Source organism: Macrobrachium nipponense, chromosome 37 (genome assembly GCF_015104395.2).
Source record: "Macrobrachium nipponense isolate FS-2020 chromosome 37, ASM1510439v2, whole genome shotgun sequence".
NCBI lineage: Eukaryota > Metazoa > Arthropoda > Malacostraca > Decapoda > Palaemonidae > Macrobrachium > Macrobrachium nipponense.
In genome coordinates, this window is record NC_061097.1 from 18764942 (window position 1) to 18782698 (window position 17757).

The window sequence follows — 17757 nt, forward strand, 5'->3', positions numbered from 1 at the left end:
ATAACACTTTCATCACTATATTTCACACAGCATGTACACCCACCAATGGTATGATTAATCATGGAAGTGTGTCTATTGAGCCATTTGGTCCACAAACTTCTCCAAACAAGAATCAAAACACCGGTTTTATCAATAATGACAAAATGAACCCATATACTAACTGCACAGCCAAATTTATTGTAAGTAAAATGCATAAAATACCTGTGACCTTTAAAGCTGGTACCTACATTTCCTGCCACCTTAGAAAAACAATATGATGGAATAAGACTGGAAAATGCACAAAATACAGTAACACAGAACTGAAGATATGCCTAAAATTCAACATTCAGAAAATAACTACACACACACTCAGAAAAGAGCATCCCTCAAAGTTCTAAATGCTAAATTAAATGTCACACATTCCCCAATTTTGTCATCTACCTTGGAATATGGAATGCCACAGAATCCACAAATGCTCTGCATGGCATTTCACCATATTCAGGCTTGTCCTCATAAAATGCAGTTCACTTTAACTTTGTGAAAATTAAATACAGATTGATTATACACGACTGTGCTGCAATACAATTACAGCAATAAAAAAGTAAAGTAGTATAAATATCACAAATATGCAATGAAAAATTTATTGAAAATATTTTGTAAAAAAAAAAAAAAAAAAAAAACTCACTTGGGGCTTAACTGAGTACCACAACCATAAGTTGCTATCTATAAATGTCAGATATTAAAAAATTAAAAGATTTATGTCCAAACCAAATATTAGACAAAAATGATTTACTCACGAATAGTTTCAAGTTGAAAAATACAACTAATGGGTGAAAAGAGATAAAAAAATATATAAAAATAAAAGCATAACTAGGTCCAATAATAAGAAAAAAAATTTTAAAAATTACATAAAAGCATAATTGGGCTCCCATAACAAAAAAAATTCAATAAGTGTAGGTACATCATTGCACCAATAAAAGGTCACCTCTAAATCAATACTGTTCAGGTTAGCATGTACATTCAAAGTTACAAGTTAAATATTTACAAACAAGTAAATCAACAGATACTGTGCCAAAAACTTTAAATTTCTGAATCTACCATCCCTACATCTATCTCTAAAGCATAACATCCTGTCAAGTCTTAAACTGATGAGTAATAGTATTGTTCTGGTAACATCCAGTAAATGCAGCTGTGTCTAGTATATTATCCTAGAACTACATGTACATCACAAAAACAAATGTTATCGCTGGCAATCTCAAACGCTGCCATATTAACAGTGTTAAATAGCTGGCCAAGGATGCTTCTTCGGTGTTTGCAAGTAAAATTGTGACTTACAAAGTTAACAGCAAACTGCGCAAAATAAAGTTAACGTCACACTGTGCAAAATAGTTCCCAAACCATTTCCCTATAAGCCCAACTGATGTTTAAAACTTTTTGTAAAACTGAAAAAACACAAAGAAATAAACTCTAAAAAATTGCAGGTCCTTAAATTCAATAATCCTGTGCCACTGATCAATAAACTTTTGGGTCACCTTAAGTCAGGTAAATCATAGCACCCAAGATCACATTAACAAGTTCAAATGTATTCTAACTAGGAAAAATATTCAACAATGAATAGTTGCCATATAATACCAAAAAGTAATTCAATGAGACCAGAGTTGCACAATCCTTGACTCTTGAAGGGTGCATTCTTGCGGAGAAATAGAAAAATAGAACAAGTACAGATTCAAGAAAATAGATAGCCAGTCCTAAAGAGAATTAACAAAAAGTAAAAAGGGCCCAAATACATGACTATCAATTATCATTACACCATCTTTTTATCATGTCTCAATCATCAGCAACCCAAACTGCAACATTCAGGACTTGTCGTCTGCAGAACAAAGGATGTGTAACCACCAGAGCTAGACCTAACCTACCATAACTAAAGGGGTTTATGTAAAATCTTGAATCCCTGCAAAGTACATTGTATTATATTGACCAAATACTGATAACGGTTCCTTCACTGCTTGATGAATATTTTCTGGCCCTCTACTACCAAGCTTAGGAACTCTCCAAAACTATTTTCCCCCCCACAAAGTATAGGCTAACATACTAGAGGAAGATCTATTCACTCAATCAAGTCTTATTAATCTTGCTTTCTTGGGACCAGGGCTAGACATAGGTTAGTGAAGGTACCAAGTCCAATAAAACGTCAAATTCTCAAAACCCAAAGTGTACAATCAGAAACTAAGTATGTATGTCTTTCTCTGATTAACAATGCAACTGGGAAGCACAGAAGGTCATTCAATCCACGAAGGCTGAACCAATTACTAAAACTATGCAATGACTCATCCCCTAAGAATTCACATACTTTCACCCGTGACAGAAACCACTGTTAACCAGAGCACAGAGTCTAATAGGCCTATGGCGCTAAACTAAAGGAAACATGATGATCCTTCTAGAATGGCTTCCCTATGCAATCTATTTGACTGAGTCTACAGATCAATCTCGATGCACAAGCACAAAATTCATTGCCTACCGGTAATTTATCATAGTTGGGTGTCTGGTCAAAGTTATGTTTTTAGAATGTATATTCAACTGTCGGATTATTGGGATATGAGTAAATATACAAATACGGAGGTGTATAAAAGACAAGTGTCACTATGGGGCGAAATTTATTCGAGTCTAGAACAAGGATGGTCTTTAACGTCACTCAAAATCAATACCGGGATAACCTTGGAACCTGACCGTGCGAATATACTAGCCTACGTTACACTAACGTCGTGAAATGGATGAAAACCGCCAAATCTGACGAAATCTATTTTATCGCAAAAATAAGAAAAGGGAGAAGAGGAAGACACAATACGTGCAGATCTAGCCCCTCCCCCTCCCCCGTCTCGACGGGGTCCTCCTGCCCCCACACCAACCAGCCAGTCCCCCGAACCAGCTGATTCACGAAAATCAATGCCACGTCCCCACGCCCTAAAAATTCTAACCCATCCCATGTCCCCAATCCAATTCTTAACCCCACTACGCAATACCCAGATCATCCGACTTTTCGTGAAATACTTCGCAAATAATCCTGGGCGACGAGAGAAACGTAATTTCGGGAGAAATTAGGGACGCAATGGAAGATGTTTATATATACTCACCGCTCTGCTCTCCCAAGAAGACGAGCTTGAATTTCCTCAACGGGTTTCCGAATTCGCCCGACATGGACATGGTATTATCTTGCGTTATGAGATAAATTTTGTCCCTGTGACCTCTACGGGTCTGCCCACACAGTTAAAATTCACCAAATTAACACTCAGATAAGACAACGTCGCAATGCAGCCGTCCGCCACGTACTGAGTTGTCTGACTTCCGGTGAAGTGTCAAGCTTCTAGGGTTCCCCTACAGGTGGCAGCACCAGTAGTACGGTGCTGTTCTGTCATGGCTACTTCAACATCTTATGTTTTAGTTTATTATCCTGATTATTTTCCATATCTGTATTTATAATCTTACCATGCTATTAATGACTATATATTTTATTTTTTTATTCTTATGTTTGCTTATATAGGCTTAGTTCTCCCTATAAGTCAAGAGAATCGCTTATAAGTGTCTGTGTCTGTCATAGCTATTGAGACAACCATCCGGTGTAAAGTCAATACAGAAAGTTCAAATAATCATGACGCAACATGGAACTTAGCGGCGCATCTTATGTAGGTGTGAGTATGGAATTCGACGAATTGTGGTAGCTTTTTTACATGGTAATTAATAATTCCACTAAAATGAGACTCAGTTTTACATTTTATTTTTAAAATCTTTAGTAGGCTACTCGAACAAAAACACAATGATTTCCATTACCATATAGGTTATGCGAGCATTCTCTTGGAACAAACCTTAAGTTCATACAAATAAGTGATAAAATGTTTTAAAAAACAATGAATATATACATACATACATAAACATAAAAACTAAGTTCATGGTAGCGGCTATTTCAAGAGCAATCAATAGTACTAGTAATCTAATTGCACTGGAAATATGTCTGGTTAGAGTTACTGGATTGAAGCGAATGCAATAATCGAATGGTTTCAAAATAAAAATGGATGAATACTCATAATGAGCATAAAATGTCAGCACTCGAAAATTTAATATTGTTATTATTATTGTTGGCAGTAAAACGCAACCATGTGAATTAAATTAATCCATTAATTTATTATCGTTACTTGAAGGAATGTTTCATTCGAATGAAATACCGAAATAGTTAAATGGTAATATGATATATGATAATAGCAAAAATAAAAAAGCGACAAACAAATGAAATATAATAAATAACAATGAGCGCTTTTGCCATTGTTCCCACGACTTCTTTAATTATCAGATGCCTAGAAGTTCAGTGTTCATTATCATATTACTTTCGGGTTCATTTCTTAGTTCCTATTTATCTGCTTAACTTTTTATACAATACTTTCCTTTTTCCTCGTCCTTCACTCATTGTTCTTCATTTGCTCGTGTTTTACGTCAATTCGTACATATTAGCGATCCTGGAGATTAAAATCCACAATGATTTTGCCATGCAGATACTACCAAGAACGTTATTGATTTATGATACCAAAACCAAGTGTAAATAACAGTTTATACTCGTAATGATAAATTATGAATGTTACGTTTCCTGTATTGAAATTGTAATAGTAAAAGGATCCCAATTTCTCCCAAGCACACTGGAAATGTTTAAGGGTCAAGGACATGGAAAACTTTTTAGACTAAATAATTAAGACACAAACATCTATAATTAAGACATAAACACATGCACTCACACACATATATAATTATGTGTGTGTTTTATATATATAATATATATATATATATATATATATATATATATATCTCAGTAATGGTTTTACTTTAACAGAAAAACACCGCAAGAGTTACAAAAAGTTTGCTTATTGGAAAGTATCGTAAATCAAGAGATAGAACTCAAAGTAATCTAAGATAACAAAAAATAAGTAATAACGACAGAGAGTGTGCACGAAAGGATGAATCAGTAGATGGTTAACGGATTGATGAGGGATAAGCTTCCGAATATCTAGGAACAAAGATATTAGGCACAGGTTTCTCGAGCTTGAATATAGTGAAAGACTAATAGAGACCAATCAAACAATAGAGGGACTGTATAAAATTTGGCAATCAGCTGGACTGAAACTGCATACGAAAGTAAGATTATAGATGTCAAGTAAGACATGACTCTTGGAATGGCAATGAAGCTATACCTGATTCTTGTAGATTTGAGAATAAAGCCTGAAGAAGGATATCAGGAGTCAGTTGGGTAGATGGAGTTCGAAATGACACCACATGGAAGCTCCATAGGTAGATGAGATACGGATGGTAGATGAAAGGGATGGTTTGGACATGTCCTTCGCACAACCCCTGAGAGAGAATAGTACCTGACAGTGTCAGCTGGGCTCCTGCAGGGACCAGAAGTAGGGGGATGGAAAATCACTGGTTCTGAACCTCTGTATCATAATCAGTTACTGCTGCGTTGGGGGGGGGGGGGTCTGCAGTGGGAGGTTGAGACCAACATTCTTTGGAAGCTTGTATTTCAAGCCAATGGCTCCTTTAGTGTGCTCGTTCCTTGAGAACAGGTTTCGTCTACTGAAATAATAATAATAATGAGATGGGAGGCTGGAAAAGAGAGGAAAGCACAGAAGACGAAGCGCTTGAAAGATATGAGTGGAAGGATATACTATCTAATTCAATCAGGCCTGTGCGCTTTCTGCAGTAGGTTTTGATAACACCTAGAGATCTCTGTAAAGCTATAGTAGGAAACATAAGCGGACAACGCGGTCCTAATTCGGCCGAACCCTCTGTTTAATTACTAAAAGGTACCAGGGAATCAGACCAAGACCTTGCATTTGCATATCAGGTTGCTCGTTATAAGGCGTTTGTGCAGTGTCAGTGTTGGCGGTATATAAGGCTAAGGAGACTAAATGATCTTCGTATAAATGATGACTGTTATGGATCCGGGTTAATTATTAACGTTTCTTTTTATTGATATAAATCATGGATTTGTTTGATTAGTATTTACATGTAGTATGGTAGTAGTAGTAGTAGTAGTATAGTAGTAGTAGTAGTAGTAGCTCTCTGATTATTTGCTTTAGTAATATTACTAATAATTAAATAGAATATGTATGCATTGTCCTACTATGATTATGTTAATATAACGCAGAAGATCCCTTATCACGTCTTGACTGCGAGGAGCTCTCCTTCATATTTGATTATTCTGTATAGCTTCGTCACTTTCAGTAATAGTCTTACGTCCCTAAGAGCATCTTGTGTTAGTTTTGATAAAGTTAACAAAAAAAATCATTGGAATGATTTTATGTGAAGTGTTTCTGTTGCTCTACCATTATACAATAATCACAGTTTCTTGGCTACGTAGTCTGCGCAAAAATATTCAAATGCAGACGAAAGTAACTGCGCATTCTGTTATTCAATATGCAATGGGATTTTCCAATGAAACCTCTTACACCTACAGATTTTGCAATGTAGATGAAATGCTAGCCAGTACTAACACTCGTGTCTGTGTATACAAATATCACCTCTCTCTCTCTCTCTCTCTCTCTCTCTCTCTCTCTCTCTCTCTCTCTCTCTCTCTCATGTAATGTACTAGTATATCGAAATAGGTAAAGAATGGTTGAATTAGGCAAAGAATGGTTGAATCTATGAGGCAAAGTACACTGTATGTATATGAGAATGCAATCCTTTCATAAATATTATGTTTTCGCATCCTGATATACATAGATTTATACATATACACACACACATATATTATATATATATATATATATATGTATGTATATATATGTATGTATGTATGTATATATATGTATGTATGTATATATATATATATATATATATATTATATATATATATGTACGAATCTATATATTCATGTAAGAATTCCTTGCACTGCAATCTAAGTGTTCTGTGACCTTAAAATTCCCATAACAACACAGCAACACCACATATTTCGATTAACAAACTTCAGTAATCCTAATTGATGGTGGACGTGGAATGTTGGTGAGTGATAAGTGAATATATACGGCATATACAGGTGTGACATGGCGACGCTGGTGGTAGTTAGAAGATGATTGTTCTTAGATAAAAAGGGGCTAGTCTATCGTGTTTTGGTACTCGTTAGCTGCCACCTATGTCGAATCTGAAGGGAATATCCTCTGAAACACTTATACTTGAGAATAGGTCTTAAGATTAACTCATTAACCCGTCGGTGAAATGGGGGATTCCACTTGACGTATTCATATTGTTAGTTTGACAGGTGATGGTGTATTGCAGAGTCTTCCTATTGTACGCCCAGCTGCTTTTGAAAAAAAAAAAAAAAAAAAAAAAAAAAAAAAAAAAAAAAAAAAAAAAAAAAAAAAACTCGGCCCCACTCCAATGTATAGCACGGCCAGCATAAATTTCATGATAGATACGTAGAATCTTCTGTGTAGTTCAACCACAAGATGATTAGCCACTTCATACACCTACACAGAAGACTCATATCATTACTATTACGATGAAACCCCTTACACACATTTCCAGCATTAACCCATAACATTTTATGAAGTCTGGAACTTCATAGATATTTAGACACCTAGTTTCCAGTACTACTTTTTTTCCCCACATTTTCCTACAACTTTGGACTATCTTCCTTTCACCAGCCTCAGAGGGCAACCAATGCAGAAAATGAAGTGTGGCTGATGGCCTCATTGCTAAATACTGAATAGACTAACAGAACAAGTAACATCTCTTGAAGCATCGCCCTCTAAGGTTGGTGAAAGGACTTTATAATGAGTGAATGATTCTGTGAGGGTGCACAGAGTTGCTCAAGTTCATGAAGTTTTATTGCACTGGGTAGTCATCCACGATTCAGTGCTTAAAGTATGTATGTGGGAGTGATCGTTGTGCTGTTTTTTCACTTTTTTCACGGACCGTTAAGTATAATGGAAATGGTTATATATACATATACATACATACATAAATACATACTGCACAAACAGACACAGACACATATATCTACCATATATATATATATATATATATATATATATATATATATATATATATATAGTATATATATATGTGTGTGTGTGTGTGTGTGTGTGTGTGTGTGTGTGTGTGTGTGTGTGTGTGTGTGTGTGGGAGTGTAAGGTTGAAGGGCATAATGTGATATTTATCAAAGCAGTTTCCCTTAAATTTGAAACATCATAGAAAACGTATAATTGTCAAAGAAAATATGTATAACATAAACTATAGTATAATTTATTTCCACCATGGTCCAGTGTGCCGTTGTTTCTCACATTTTAAATTTTTCTTGCACTATAAAATATATCATGCCATGTTATAGAATGTTTAGAAAACATGCCCGTGCAGTGATTTACTAATGTTTTTATTACCTTTGTCCTTGTAATGAATCATTACCAGATCCCATTTATAATATTTAACCAATTTACAAACAGACGAACAAAGGACCTAATGCATATTCAGCTTACGTCTACAGATGGACGATTGCTTATTTGATGGAGTTAAATGCTTAATTTAAAAAGGTATCTTTCATAAAAAATATCGACACTTTCTTTTTCTGATGTGTCACAAGCCAAATACTATTATGGACATATGGTGGACCTTTGGAAATTGTAAACATAAAATAATATGAATGATATGTTAATATCCAAGTTTGCCTTCTCAAGACTATTCACAATTTAACAGAAAAGATGTGTAGAATGTATTCAAAGTACAACAGAGAGAGAGAGAGAGAGACCGAGGAAAGAGGAGAGGAGGAGCGAGGAGAGAGAGAGACGAGGAGACGATGAGAGAGATCGAGAGAGAGAGAGAGAGAGAGATTCTCACTTCATGATAGTCTGATGACTTTTTACCAAATATTTTCATCCATAATTTCTTCTGAATAAAGACTTCAACCTTGCTACTGAGCAACTGATGAATTTCATTGGCAATATTTTTGTTCGTATTTGGCTTATTCTACAAATAAGTTAGTTTTACAATTATCTAATGATGTTAGGTTTATGTTTCTAGCTAAAAATGAAATAATCCACATTTTTATTTATTCATTCATTCTTTCAATTATTAATTTATCTATTCATTTAAATTAATAGTTAGGAATTAACATTAATCAATTAATCTAAAGAATATTTTACTTATATACCAGTTTACCTAATTATGTGAGTCACCCCATCTCAACGAACTAATTCGACCTTTATTTATTTACACCAATGAATAACAAGTGAAAAATGTACTGAAGTCGGCGCAATCGAGTTTTCCGTCCGTTGGTGGCCTCAGGTAGGGCCCATGAAACTCACCCACGGTCGGGTGGTGGCCTATGTTGTTGGTAACTATAGCGCTGCCAGAATTATGATTATGGCTACTTTAACCTTAAATAGAATAAAAACTACTGAGGCTAGAGAGCTGCAATTTGGCATGTTTGATAATTGGAGGGTGGATGATCAACTTACCAATTTGCAGCCCTAAAGCCTTAGTAGTTCTTGAGATCCGAGAGCGGACGGACGGACAAAGCCGCCACAATAGTTCCCTTTTACATGAAACTAAAAACTCGCTGCTGGATGCAAGAGTCCCGAGTTCAGTCGTAAGTGCTAAAAGATGCAAGAAACTGTGGCCTCTGTTACGTGGTTTTCAGCAGCTGAGAAAGAGCTGCAAGAAAAACGCTTACTGGAAAAGGAAGAGCCGGGTAATTGTTTCGCTTGGCAGATGAGTCCAGAGGACCTCACCAGGCCTCTTATTCCTCTCAAGGGCCGCCGTGCTGGCATACGGCCATCTTAATTTGAAGTAACCAGCCGAGTCGAAAAAGCTTTCCAGTGTTATATACAATTTCCAGATTAAGATTTTCCAGTAATTGAGAGAGAGAGAGAGAGAGAGAGAGAGAGAGAGAGAGAGAGAGAGAAGAGATAGAGAAGGGAAGAGAGAGGATTGAGAGAGAGAGAGAGAGAGGAGAAGGGGTTGTCGATATGTTTAGCAGTATTTATCATCCTCAACAGCAAAATGAAAGAGACTTTAAAAGGATTTACAGAGTGAGAGAGAGAGAGAGAGAGGAGAGAGAGAGAGAGAGAGATGCTCATTCCTAATGAGACTCATTTAAAATTACCGTGCAATACATCACACACATACACACACTTACACACACACACACACACAAACTTGTACATAGGTGTCGACGCACGGGAGCTGGGTGTGGCCATTAAGCAACTGCTAACATGCAGGGTGCGTGTTCAGTCATTAACCAGCGCCTGACTAATCGCTGTTTCCCAAAAACATTATTATTTTCTTATGAAATACGTAAGCAAATATGAAAGTCTGCCTTTAAAAGGCTTGGTAGTTTCTGTAATTGCCCTGGCATTTTGTTAATATGGTTTTTATTAGATAAATGTGATTCGAGAGGTGATGGAGGATTTTGGATTCTGGAAAGGTTGATCTTGAATGATGACGAATGCGTTGGAGACAGGATAGGAGTTACATCGTCTGCTGAAAAAGCGTGAAAGTATTTGCGAAAGGAGAACACTGAAAACCAATGCTGGTAAGGTTACGGTCATGGAGATGCTGTAATGAATGATAGTGGAAGAATGAAAGTAGCTGACTCATTCTGTAAGTTTTGAGAGTGAGTATTCTGGATGGCGGAGAGATGAGAGAGGAGAGAAATCATGGAACAGACAGATCCAGAAGGCTGTGGGACCATTGCAGAAGTTGTGGAATAGAGGAGGAAAATGCTGGAAGGTTAAAGTACTTGAAGGTATGTTTGAGTCAACTCAAACATAACTGTGGATGGATAAAAAAAAAAAAAAGTGTGAAACCGTTGAAATCAGGTGTCTACATGATAAAGGTGGAATTCGAATGATTGAAACGAGGGAAGAGTAAATATAAAATTTTAATGTAAAAAAAGGAGGGTGGGGGGTTTGCAAAAGCGAAAGATGGATTTCTTGGTGGTTTGGTTATGCTGAAGGAGTGGGAAAGTATTATTATTATTACTATTATTATTATCATTATTATTCAGAGAATGAAACCTATTCATATGGAACAAGCCCGAAGGGGCCATTGACTTGAAATTCAAGCTTCCAAAGAATATGGTGTTCATTAGCAAGAAGTAAGATGAGGTAAAGGGCAACACAGAAAGAAGAGACCCAACTTTTTAAAACTGATTATACAAGAGAAGTGCTCGGATGAGAAAAGCGAGACCATTAACTGATTTTCTATTAGCATCCATCTGGTTAGGGATTTTATTGAGGGATCAAACACAATTAGGAAAATCTGATCTATTCTGTAACAAAAAAAGATGAGGTAATAGCTCTTCATACTGTTCTTAGAAACGATAAAACCAAGTAATTTCACATCTAATCAAGGCAGGACCGTTTTCTTCAGTCAGAATGCTACAAGCCGACGGCTCGAGCAAGGACGTTGGCTCTATTCGGAAAAGGAAGTAGAGAAGTAAAGGATAAACTCTACAAGGAAAAAATACGTAAAAAGAATGCCCCGAAGTTTCTTCTGCGCATTCGAATTTTCTGTACTGCGTTTAAAGCAGCAGTGTCACGATCTTGTTTTAACTGTCTTCGATTGACATCATTATCATCCTCTCGATGTGCTGCAATATGAAACTCAGCTACGACCGGGTAGCGCTCAGTTGCTCCCCATACGCGGTAGAGTGAAAGAGCGTCGGCGACACTTCGGGAATTGGATGGGCGGTGTCAGACGCACGATTACGGCTAGCCTTAACCTTAAATAAAATAAAAACTAATAAGGCTAGAGGGCTACAATTTGATATGTTTGATGATTGGAGGGTGGATGATCAACATATCAGTTTGTAGCACTTTAGCTTCAGCAGTTTTTAAGAACTGAGGGCAGACAGAAAAAGTGAGGACGGACAGACAAAGCCATCTCGATCATTTTCTTTTACAGAAAACTAATAGCATGAGATCTTTAGACCATGTCATGACAATCACGTTATCCCGATTAAAAAGGATATCTTCTTATCCTTGAATGAATGAAAAATGAGTTCGCCAGTAACCTCGCGGAAAAGAGGGGTAAAATATTGCTTCGCAATAAGATGTCTTTGTCATGCTTCTGTTGACTGTTTTTGTCACTTTTATTGAATGGGACTTTGTCGATAAATATAATGCATCAGTTGTTTATTTCTTCTCGAAGTACCCAAGCAAAAATCAAACAAATAAGATGATTGAATTAATGTTAAAGGATGTATTGAATTTCCCACTTTTTGGAAACGTCTGCAATCAACGTAACTTCTCTTTGGATAGTTTTTTCCTCTTTTATTTTATGGAGCAATTATGTAAAAAGGAGACTGTGCTGAAATTTATATCTATATAATTTTCTTCGATGACTTTTCTGGACGGTGAGAGGTCGGACAGACAATGGAAGAATAAACAATTGTTTTCTTTTGTAGACTCTATAAACAGGGAATAACGGGTCTTTGGAAATACAGAAGGGTAAGAGGGATTCCGGAGCTTACATCAAGATGTCGATATCGCCAAAACAGTCTCTGTGGCAATATCTCAGAGCCTGTAGGTAAACAGGAAAATTGCAAAACCCTCAGAAAGATCGGTAAAATTATTTATAGAGGGATATAGGAGTCAATAGACCAAGCGAAAGATTGTCGTACTGTGAAGGAATTATATGTTAGCTGGTCCGCTGGTATAGTGGTTAGTGTCGTGGAATGCCACTCGGATGTAGCGGGTTCGCGTTTCCCCCTGGGCGATGGAAAATCACTTGCTCTGCATTATGATCAGTTACTGCTGTAGTGTGAGGTCTGCGGGGCGGGTGGGATGGGGGGATGGGGGGTTGAAACCAACATTCTTTGGAAGCTTGAGTTTCAAGTCGTTGGCCCCTTTGGTGTACTTGTGCCATGTGAATAGGTTTTATTTACTAATAATAATAATAATAATAATAATAATATAGGATTTCTTATCCTATAGCCTTTGAAAGCAATCGAAAAGAAAAGGCTTCTGGATAAAATAAAATCGAGAAACATGTGTATAGGGGGTTCTAGAACCTAAGACTACAAGAAAGGGCCTTATAGAAATAATGATATAGGGATTCCAGAGCTATTTAGTGTTTATATAGACAGCGTTCAGCGTCTGCCTTCTAAGAGAAAGATCTAAAAAAGTATTTATACTGTACTTAATCCCTTTGGATCAGAGGTCTCTCATTTCTCACTGAAGTAATTACGCCCAATTAGTCCATCTCAAAGGTAATTCACCAGAGGCAGGAGAAGGTCATATGTAATTATCGCGTCATTAACGGTCTTTTGTCTGGGGAAATGTCAGAGCGACGTCAATCGTCGAATCGTCGGTAATTGGATAATTACCCCGTCATTAAGAGACGGGGCAGATTGGCTTTATATAATTATAATAGTAATGACAGCAATAATAACGACAACTGACTTTATCTCATATCGGGCCCACACAAAAAAAAAATGCTGATGTAATGGAGATGACGATACACTAATAATAATAATAATAATAATAATAATAATAATAATAATAATAATAATAATAAATACAATGCGCAACTGGAATACAATACTTACAAGCTCTGGAATAAGACTAGCAGAGGTTAATATCAGGAGAGGGATCTTCCAGGGCGACTCACTGTCCCCACTACTCTTCGTAGTAGCCATGATTCCCATGACAAAAGTACTACAGAAGATGGATGCCGGGTACCAACTCAAGAAAAGAGGCAACAAAATCAACCATCTGATGTTCATGGATGCATCAAGCTGTATGGTAAGAGCATCAAGGAAATAGATACCCTAATCCAGACTGTAAGGATTGTATCTGGGTACATTAGGATGGAGTTTGGAATAGAAAAATGCGCCTTAGTCAACATACAAAAAGGCAAAGTAACGAGAACTGAAGGGATAAAGCTACCAGATGGGAGCAGCAGCAAACACAGAGATGAGACTGGATATAGATACCTGGGAATAATGGAAGGAGGGGATATAAAACACCAAGAGATGAAGGACACGATGAGGAAAGAATATATGCAGAGACTCAAGGCGATACTCAAGTCAAAACTCAACGCCGAAATATGATAAAAGCCATAAACACATGGGCAGTGCCAGTAATCAGATACAGCGCAGGAATAGTGGAATGGACGAAGGCAGAACTCCGCAGCATAGATCAGAAAACCAGGAAACATATGACAATACACAAAGCACTACACCCAAGAGCAAATACGGACAGACTATACATAACACGAAAGGAAGGAGGGAGAGGACTACTAAGTATAGAGGACTGCGTCAACATCGAGAACAGAGCACTGGGGCAATATCTAAAAACCAGTGAAGACGAGTTGCTAAAGAGTGCATGGGAAGAAGGACTAATAAAAGTAGACGAAGACCCAGAAATATACAGAGACAGAAGAATGACAAACAGAACAGAGGACTGGCACAACGAACCAATGCACAGACAATACATGAGACAGACTAAAGACTAGCCAGCGATGACACATGGCAATGGCTACAGAGGGGAGAGCTAAAGAAGGAAACTGAAGGAATGATAACAGCGGCACAAGATCAGGCCCTAAGAACCAGATATGTTCAAAGAACGATAGACGGAAATAACATCTCTCCCATATGTAGGAAGTGCAACACGAAAAATGAAACCATAAACCACATAGCAAGCGAATGCCCGGCACTTGCACAGAACCAGTACAAAAAGAGGCATGATTCAGTGGCAAAAGCCCTCCTCTGGAGCCTGAGCAAGAAACATCAGCTACCTTGCAGTAATAAGTGGTACGAGCACCAACCTGAGGGAGTGATAGAAAACGGTCAGGCAAAGATCCTCTGGGACTATGGTATCTGAACAGATAGGGTGATACGTGCAAATAGACCAGACGTGACGTTGATTGACAAAGTCAAGAAGAAAGTATCACTCATTGATGTCGCAATACCATGGGACACCAGAGTTGAAGAGAAAGAGAGGGAAAAAATGGATAAGTATCAAGATCTGAAAATAGAAATAAGAAGGATATGGGATATGCCAGTGGAAATCGTACCCATAATCATAGGAGCACTAGGCACGATCCCAAGATCCTTGAAAAGGAATCTAGAAAAACTAGAGACTGAAGTAGCTCCAGGACTCATGCAGAAGAGTGTGATCCTAGAAACGGCACACATAGTAAGAAAAGTGATGGACTCCTAAGGAGGCAGGATGCAACCCGGAGCCCCACACTATAAATACCACCCAGTCGAATTGGAGGACTGTGATAGAGCAAAAAAAAAAAAAAAAAAAAAAAAAAAAAAAATCAATCTTATACAGGGTGTTTTCACTTGTTCTGATCATTCGTTTTTCTGACTCAGCTAGGTTGTTGAGTAGAATTCCAATATTCATATTTGTCTTAATTAGGATATTTGTCAAAAAAAATTTCATCAAAAATATCTTATATTGATAAAATACCGAGTCGGTAATGTCACTGAAGTCCTGATTTCTCCTCTGTGCGCTGGTTTGAATCCACGAAAGGAAGAAATTATTATCAACTAAGAAATTCCCATTCGGTTGACATATGAAAATATACTAATTCCGAGGTAGAACGAATTGGATGTTAAAAGACATTTGTAGCTTAATGCATATATATATAATATATATATATATATATATATATATATTATATGTAAGTGTTTACATAATAAAAATATGGAATGTTAGTCCATATATATAAAAGTCTAAAACTAAAGAGGTCAACCAGATTGCTTGCAGGAATGTGATCAGACTAGAGACGCTAAAGATGACGTATACAATAAGTATGTAAGCTAAGATAACATGCCGTCACCTGTAGTCATTCAATTGTTTATAAACATTAGTCCAAGCTCCCTGCTTGAGACAACTACCCCGACCTATTATTCAAACGGCCTACGTGATCTTGTAGCGTGTCTCATTCGATTGTGTGTTCGTATGAAACTATGTCATCTGATAGTATGTTCATATGTTCGAACTACTGTCTGTTCCTTCATAACTTGTAACAGAGATGGTAGACAGGCAGAACAGTGTTAGCTATCGTCCATTAGAAGACCTGTACCTCTTTACCTAAGCTTTATCATGTAGAGGAATAGGATTAGCCATCATCATTGGCAGAACAGAGTTAGCTATCGTCATTAGAAGACCTGTACCTCTTTACCTAAGCTTTATCATGTAGAGGAATAGGATTAGCCATCATCATTGGCAGAAGAGAGTTAGCTATCGTCATTAGAAGACCTGTACCTCTTTACCTAAGCTTTATCATGTAGAGGAATAGGATTAGCCATCATCATTGGCAGAAGCGATCAAGCTATCGTTATTAGAAGACTTGTACAATCATACCTGATCTTCACCATGTAAAACTTCAGAAGAAATTATATCATAATTTTTATACTTAGTGTTTTCTACAAGAACCTCACCCGAACCCATGAGTTTAACACATCGTCGTAAAGATAATACCGACTTCGTAAGTGATCTACAAAACCCCAGACACTCCATTGAAGATGGAAGTGCAATACCAACCGACTTAGGCGTATAAGATTATCGCTAGTCTAACATTACCTCATAGGGCGCCCTTTATCATACAAGGCACTAGCCCTAATATTTGGTGGCCAGCGTACCAGAAGAACTCTACAACGTCCTACGAAGAAAAACCAGAATAATAAATCATGTATCATAAGAAGTCAACGACGACGGAAGCATATCAGATTCTTCAAGCAACATAGTGAGCGACTTCAGAAAACAATAAGAACTCTTTAAACCACGACGAAAGCAAGAGATTCTTCAAGCAACTTAGTATCATCATTAGTGAATAACTTCAAGAAACAAAACCGACGTGTCCTTTTTCCTACGACAACGCAAGCTTCGTCTCTCATTAGAATCATTCAAGAAAACATCGTTAGTGAGCGTTTCCGGCACTGCAAGAAACAACCGAACGCGTCTGCAGCATCGGATCTTTCAAGGGCTCGAATCATCGAAACAACGCGCACGGGGGAAACTGAAGCCAAACCGCTAAATAGAGAAGGAGGACCAAGGCCGTGTGTCGTTATCGGAACACCGTGACTTCCCACAAAAGCAAGCTAGTACAATTTTTATTCATTTGGAGTAACTTTGTGTTTCCTTTACAGGTAGAATTTCGTTATTCCTGTGGCTGAAGTTACGAGACATTCTTAATCTTACTTTTTTACAGAAATTATCTATATCATTGAGATTTCGCTACTGCGAGTTTTATCTTTGAGTGTCTGTTTCCAGAAGTTCTACTGAAATATCATAATCATATACTATGTTAATTTTATCATTTTGGGTGATTATTAATCCCTTACGTAACAAATCATATTAAACAGTGAATATGCGTTTACGCAGTGGACGTCTGTATTTATACAGATGCATGGATAGGGTCGTTAAGCACCGTAGTGATTAGAAAACACACAAAAACACAAGTGGAACACCCGTACAAATCTATATAAATTAGAGGTAACACTATTTCGGGTCATGACAATAAATGCTCCTTTGCAAAGTCCCGATCGCAGTTTAGCCTTGAGTTTTTTGAGTTATATAAAAATATCGAACCTCAATGACTCAACTTAACTTTAAAAATATGGCTGGATTGCAAGGAATAACATGTCTGTAAAAAACTTTCATCAGGCTAAATGCGCTGACCAGGATCCCTCACTATTTCAAATTTTAGCAAAGAATGAAGTACAAACAGTTAAAATTGAATACAGTAGAGATAACTTGTCTTATTAGTAATCGCTCAGTTCCTAAT

At 37.1% G+C, this 17757-nt stretch overlaps 1 protein-coding gene across 3 annotated transcripts in view; it reads right to left on the reverse strand.

Moving 5' to 3' along the window:
* Positions 1–3314, reverse strand: part of LOC135209046 (ras-related protein Rab6) — a 90955-nt gene extending 87641 nt beyond the window's left edge. For all 3 annotated transcript variants that reach the window (XM_064241589.1, XM_064241587.1, XM_064241588.1), the window contains exon 1: positions 3111–3314. In XM_064241589.1, coding sequence (XP_064097659.1) covers positions 3111–3180 — 70 coding nt within the window. In that variant the 5' untranslated portion in view covers positions 3181–3314. The remainder of the gene's footprint in view (positions 1–3110) is intronic.
* Positions 3315–17757: the final 14443 nt, after the last annotated feature.